At 31.9% G+C, this 6,459-nt stretch overlaps 1 protein-coding gene across 2 annotated transcripts in view; it reads right to left on the bottom strand.

The window, feature by feature from the left end:
- Positions 1-1,964: 1,964 nt before the first annotated feature.
- LOC136031356 (cyclin-dependent kinase 14-like) overlaps positions 1,965-6,459 on the bottom strand; it is a 200,031-nt gene continuing 195,536 nt past the window's right edge. For both annotated transcript variants that reach the window (XM_065710856.1, XM_065710857.1), the window contains one exon: positions 1,965-5,838. In XM_065710856.1, the coding sequence (XP_065566928.1) occupies positions 5,735-5,838 (104 nt within the window). In that variant the 3' untranslated portion in view covers positions 1,965-5,734. The remainder of the gene's footprint in view (positions 5,839-6,459) is intronic.

Genomic DNA, 6,459 nt, shown 5'->3' with positions numbered 1-6,459 from the left:
GTACTCTTAGCAATAATATAATTTTCTTGATCAGTTCTCTTACAATATTGTAAAAGCTTTCCTCCGTGTAAATATTGTGTCATGGAAGTAAAATATTTTTAGGGTGAGCTCCCTGACTATATTGAATATTTTAATCATGCTTATTCGCTTCTGATAATATCCTTGTACTTTGGCTTAGTCAGTGTACAATTGCTTAGGCAATGATGATTATTTTAGCACAGGGAAATTTAAATATGTATTTTCTTTTATGTTATAACTGTCATACAAATTAAATTAACTCTGACGAAATTTGAATCAGACTTAATTTTTGAGTAAACGTATGAATACCGTATTTTTAATATTTTTGGGAAGCAATCGCCAATATCAAATTATTTGATATGACCATGAATACTTCTCTTGCGTGCAAAAATTTTATCACCGAAATGACAAAATTTTCAGGTCTGGCTTCCAAATTATAAGGGATTTAAACATATTTTTCCTTTTCTAACCAAGTATGGTTTTCAAGTTAAAGTTTTAGTTTTAGTTTTTAATTTTCTGTGTTGAAGCTACACTTTGTGTAATTGAATTCAAATTTCTATACATAGGCCTTGAGTTTATTTGTCTTGAGTAAAATCATTTCCATTGGAGTTTAATTATAATCTATTTGGTTAAAATTTTGTTGAGCTCATGAAATATATCAATACGGTTTGAGTCTCTTAAGAACGCCAAATTCAAATTTTTAAAAATTTCTAAAGTTACCCTAAAGCTTTTTAGTGCTCTAGAAAAGTTTGTTGTTCCAATACAAGAGCCCTTTTATTTTAATAATTCTTTCTAAGAAATTGGGACAAAGAGTCATAATTCAGTGTAAGGAGCGAGGGTTGAGGAGAAAGTACCTCGCTTCCCATAGAAAATATATTTTATTCATCTAAAGCTTTAATTTTGTTCTTTATTTTCAGTTGAAAAGAACTTTTTCATCTGAAACTTTTTTCCAAACATAATTCTCCTTTAACAATTGAAAACCTTAATAGAGGAATTCATTGCATAGTTTCTCTGATATTAATATTCTACAGTGAGTTTACGCTATGATATTAATTCTATACATATTCATAAAAAAATAAAGAAATAAAAGAAATGAAATTGTTTTTTTCTTTTTTACTTTTCTGTTGACTATTTGTATTTATTTCTTTTCTATTTGTGGATAGGTAGTGAGGTTTTCCTTAAAATCCAATTTACTTTTTGATGCTAAATTCGTCAGAGATTCGGGAATTACCATTTATCTAAAATATTATTGGAGAATTAGTTTTGAAAGCTGATTGGTCAGCCAAAATCAAAACGTATCATTCTTGAAAACAAGCTTTTTCAGGCTTCTAGTGCGCATTAACGTCATCATACATAGACAAAAGACCCCTTTTTTCCATAATAAAAAAAATGTCCATAATATTTCTCTGTCAATCGAATCAAAGGCCTTTTCTAGGTCAATGAAAAGAAGATACAACTTTTTATTTCATTCCTTTGAGTGTTCAACCAACATTCTCAGTGTAAAAATTAGGTCCACACATGATCTCCCAGGTCAGAAGCCCTGTTGTTCATCTCGAAGATGTTGGTCTACGCTTCAGCAGTTCAGAGTTTAAGCCACACATACCACCAGCTTTGTTGTTCTTGAGCCTTTTAACTGTGTTTCTAATTTCTGATAGTTGCGTCTGCCGTCGAGTTTTATTTCGGCTCGGATTCGGGGACTATGCATATGGAGATTTTTTTCGTAAGTTTCTATAGAGCTCGTTAGAGTTTCATTAGAGTTCTCTGGTTTTCTCAACTTTTAAAACGTCTTTGACTGCGTAACTTTTTACGAGACAATTCAAAGAATAACATTTGATTATAAAGTTCTTGGTACTTTAAATTATCTGAGTCACCTCCCATATCGTCTGAACGATTTTCTGACTGAACACCGTCCTAATATCTAGCAAAGAATGTAGAGAAATGCAAAAAACGGGCAAAATTTTATTATTTATATTTACAAGATTAATAAACACGATATAGTGTTAAACGTAACAAAACAAATAATGATTTTTAAAAATGGCGTTGGTAAATAACAGAGTATTAAAAAAATTGTTCGACCATACAAAATATAGGGCAGACATATAAGTCAATCCCCTTTCAATTAATAAGCAGCATCTTTCTAAGCCTGATATCTTATAACAAATTCTACGGTAAATTCAGGATGACCCAAAAAGCGGTAGCCCAATCTGCAAAAATATTCGTCTCGGCCTGAGAAAACATTACTGATGACAGTCTTTCATTCTTGCATTAACATAGACCGTTTTTATGCAGAAAACGCATCTAACAAAAAGAAAAGAATACGATTGAGCGGTCTGTATGCTACCAGAGAATTTTAGAGCGACGCCTCACTATTTGAGGCCTCTTCTGGGCTATTATTGATGAACATCTATTCCGGCAAGACGTTGTTGATCAGCAATGGTGTTCTAGCGACCAAAAAAGGTCTTCTTGATCAACGTTCTTGAATAAAAAGGATCAACATTTGAAAGCGAAGTTTGCCAAGCTTGCTCGTTAAATTAAGCAGGAAATTTCCAGACCAAATGTCACGGGGAAAATCCTTTGCTCTTAGAGTTTTAGAAGAGAAAAAAAGTTAGTTTGTCAAAAAGATTGTTATATTTTACCTTTTGCTTTAAGTGAAACACACTTTTTTTTTAATTTACCAACCCCTTTCCCATACAAAGGGCAAAGGACAATTTGTTTGTATAAAACTAATACTTTTCAGTTTCGGATAAAGAGTGTAAATTACCAGAGTAAACACAAGTCCAATAAAAAGTTAATAAAACAATATTAAAAAATATTACTATTTCTGAATGATACCATTATTAACAAAAAATAGTGCCAATTTAAAATTATTGATAGCCAAACTATCTCACGATTGTTGATCAAAAATGTGTTATAATATACAACACCGTTTTCTGTGCCTTCATTACTGAATCTTAGATCGTTTTACCAGTGTGCCACAGCTTAGCATTAGTCTAGTATGTATTCAAAACGCTTGCATTAGTTGATTTTTTTGTCTTCAAGAAAGGTGTCAACATATCAAGCATATGAGGGTTTTAAATCCATACCCCTCTCCCAAATAAAACAACTTTATTTCACTATTTTTGACATACATTTTTTTGTTTTCCAAAGAATTCACCAGTTTTTTTTATTTCTTTTGAAATTGCAACCCTCCGTCCCCAGCAAAAGCAAATATGTGTGGGTTTGTAAACGTTTTGCAAATGAGTTTTAACACGAAAAGAATCTCAAAGGGAATCCTTATAACTAAGAGCAGAAATCTAATCAAATAACTTATTAAAATCAAGAGCGGCAGAATATGTATTAATTCTACGTTTGTCGTGATCAACTTAAAGAACAAATATAAATAGAATGGCATTTCTTTCTCTTTTGGCAAGCCCAGGCTCTGCGTCCTAGAACTAATTATTGCGAAAAAAATACTATAAATCAGGCAGACGAAATGCTGTTCTGCCAAAAACGAATTGAGTTTAAAAAGCCACTGAGCGCCAAATATTTGAACAACCTCGTAGATAAAATCGGTGTCAAACGACCATCGAAATCAGAAATGAACCAACTTTCTCCATTATGATTTAAGGTCAAAGAAGCAAGTGGACTGCGAACCCTCAGCATATTTTTTTGACAAGAGTACAAATATCCTAACAAATCTACTCAAAAATTTCAACAGCATTTAGCATTTTTTGTAAGAAAACATCGGAAAGACAATAGAAATTTAGCAAAAATAAGAGGTGATATTTGTATTATATAATCAGAAAAAGAAAACTTTCCTAAACTTTTCTAATCCTAAAACTCTTTCTCTCTGCTTCTTTAATTTAAGAACAATTTTATGTCTGAGCCAGATAGATAGGTGGTGGTACAAGCATAGAATAAATACCTATAAATAAATTACAGGAGTGAAGCCACTTGATATACTACCTGTATTTCAAAAAACAAAAGCACTAAGGAAACTGGGAGAATTCACACGTATTATAGTTACTGTATACTGCGAATAATTTTCGTTCAAATGGCGATACATTTCAAGTGCTATGTAAAGCATAGATACAATAATCCCTCACCCCATTTTCTCTGAACCCTCCCATTACCCAAAAATCCCAGGATTTTAATGACTTCCGCAACCGTTTTCTATACTGTTGTGCATAATTGGTCACTCCCCCTTCCCCCATTGAGTTCAATTCCTGCACATGTGCCTGAATTACAAAATTTCACCCGGTTTTCAGAAACTATTCCTCTTTTTCAGTTCATGCATTGTGAAAATTACCCCAATTACCCCGAACCTGTAGCAACAGATAATCCGACTCCAAATCCCACGTGTATAATCTATTCCCATGCGTCTAATCTATTTCTCGTTCATTTCTTCGTTTTTCTTTAATAGTCAGAATTTGTATAGATTAGTTTTAACTTTAAAGAATGGGGATAAAGTAAAAGTCACAGTAACGTTTGAAACATCCAAGCTTTACCTACAAAAAACTTATTTCTTATTAAAAAATTAACAAAACAAAGCTAATAATGGTTTATATACGATCCTCGATATACTATCGTGTATAATGATTTATATACGATCACAATATAACGTCAAAAAAGCTTACTCTAAATTTCCTGTTATAAAAGTATATTTATTCAGTTTAATTCAATTGAGAAAAAAATCTGCTTCTCTGAAAGGACAATGTGGAGCGAGATTTTATAACAAAATTTTAATATTGTGATTTGATGCTAAAGAATCGGTATTATAAAAGCTGTTATCAATAAAAGCTTGTTAATTAGTCACAAAAGATTCATAGGTTTATTAGCAAGTAATTGGGATAATTAGAAAAAACTTGGTTAATGGCCACTCACTTTTTACGTGCATATATTAAAGTTACTTATGGGGATATCAAAGTAAAAATTGCGGCCACAAATCTAGGAAAAATAGTTCGCAGATTAACAATGATGAAACTATTTTTTTGAAAATGAGTTAAATATATAAATAAATAAAAGTCTTTCTAAAGTACCAAAAGAGCTAAAAATGCTTAAAAAGCATTAAATTAAAAAGCTTGCTATCAAAAAGTATTATGGCTACTTTCAGTTCTTTTTTTACTTTCTACAAAAAAATTTAACAAAACAACATTTTAGCGCAACTTTTAGCCAACATCACATTGTCAAATAAAAATTCCGAAAAATCTTTAATAAACAAGAACTACAACTTTAATTATCGTGAAAACTCACTTTCACTTAAATTGCCCAAGAACTAATTCAGAAATTATTCACAATACAGCAAATTGAACTCCCAAAGGAACATAGGGATATAATCCCTCTAATCCAACTTTTTTTTTTTTTTTGGTGCGACCGTTTTTGGCAAATCTTATTCCGATATGATAATTCAACACCATCTCATCTTGTCGATAAGGAAAAAAATTGCGAAAAGTCCTTTTAGTAAAAACTTAAAAATTTTGTTCAGTCTTGTTCCAAAAAAACAAGAGGAAAATCAAAAATAACAAATGAAAAACATTTAAAAACCTTCTCATGGCACAGACAAGATTCCTTGCACATAACATTCACAATTTATACAATAATTCCTAGAAAACTTAACCAAACGGTTACAAGAGGTATTATAAGGGATCTACGTCAGACTATAAAACCTACATAAAGTTGAGCCAATGACAATGATTTAAAACCAACATTAAAATAGATGGCGCTAGTCACAAATAAACTATCTTTGGCGACGGAGGTCTTGGGCAACGCGCAACACAGCAGGAGGATGATTTCGGGCTTCTCGGCTCCACTGAACTCCTGAGACGGTAAAGATGGACAATTCTGAAAAAGTAAAAATAACTAGAATTAAAGTCGAGCAGATAATAAAAATCAGTTGTAACTATTTAGAAAATATTCAGTTACCCAACATTCAGTTACCAGGCTTTCGGTGTAGAGCAAGAAACGAAAAAATAAGAAATAAAACACACAATCAAAAGTTTTCCGGCTTATTCGCTATAAATTTTTTTTTCAAAAAGGCAAAAACGAAAAGGAGTGGATAAATCACCAGAGGGTGATTTTGGCTCCTTGGCACCACTCAACTCCTGAGACAGTAAAGATTGACAATTCTGAAACGGTAAAAATAACTAGAATTAATGTTGAGCAGATAAATTGGTTGTAACAATTCAGAATATATTCAGTTACCCAGCATTCAGTTACTAGACTTTCGCTGTAGAGCAAGAAACAAAAAAAGAAAATATAAAACATTTGATCAAACGTTTTCCGGCTTATTCGCTAGAAAAGAGTTTTTCAAAAAAGCAAAAACGAAAAGAAGTGATTAAATCACCAGTGGGTGATTTTGGCTCCTCGGCACCACTCAACTCCTGAGACAATAAAGATGTTCAATTCTGAAACAGTAAAAATAACTAGAATTAAAGTTGAGCAGATAATCGAAATTAGTTTACC

The sequence above is a fragment of the Artemia franciscana genome, chromosome 9, assembly GCF_032884065.1.
Source record: "Artemia franciscana chromosome 9, ASM3288406v1, whole genome shotgun sequence".
Classification (NCBI taxonomy): Eukaryota; Metazoa; Arthropoda; class Branchiopoda; order Anostraca; family Artemiidae; genus Artemia; species Artemia franciscana.
The sequence above is the reverse complement of the archived record's forward strand: the minus strand, read 5'-3'. Positions and strand labels throughout refer to the sequence as shown.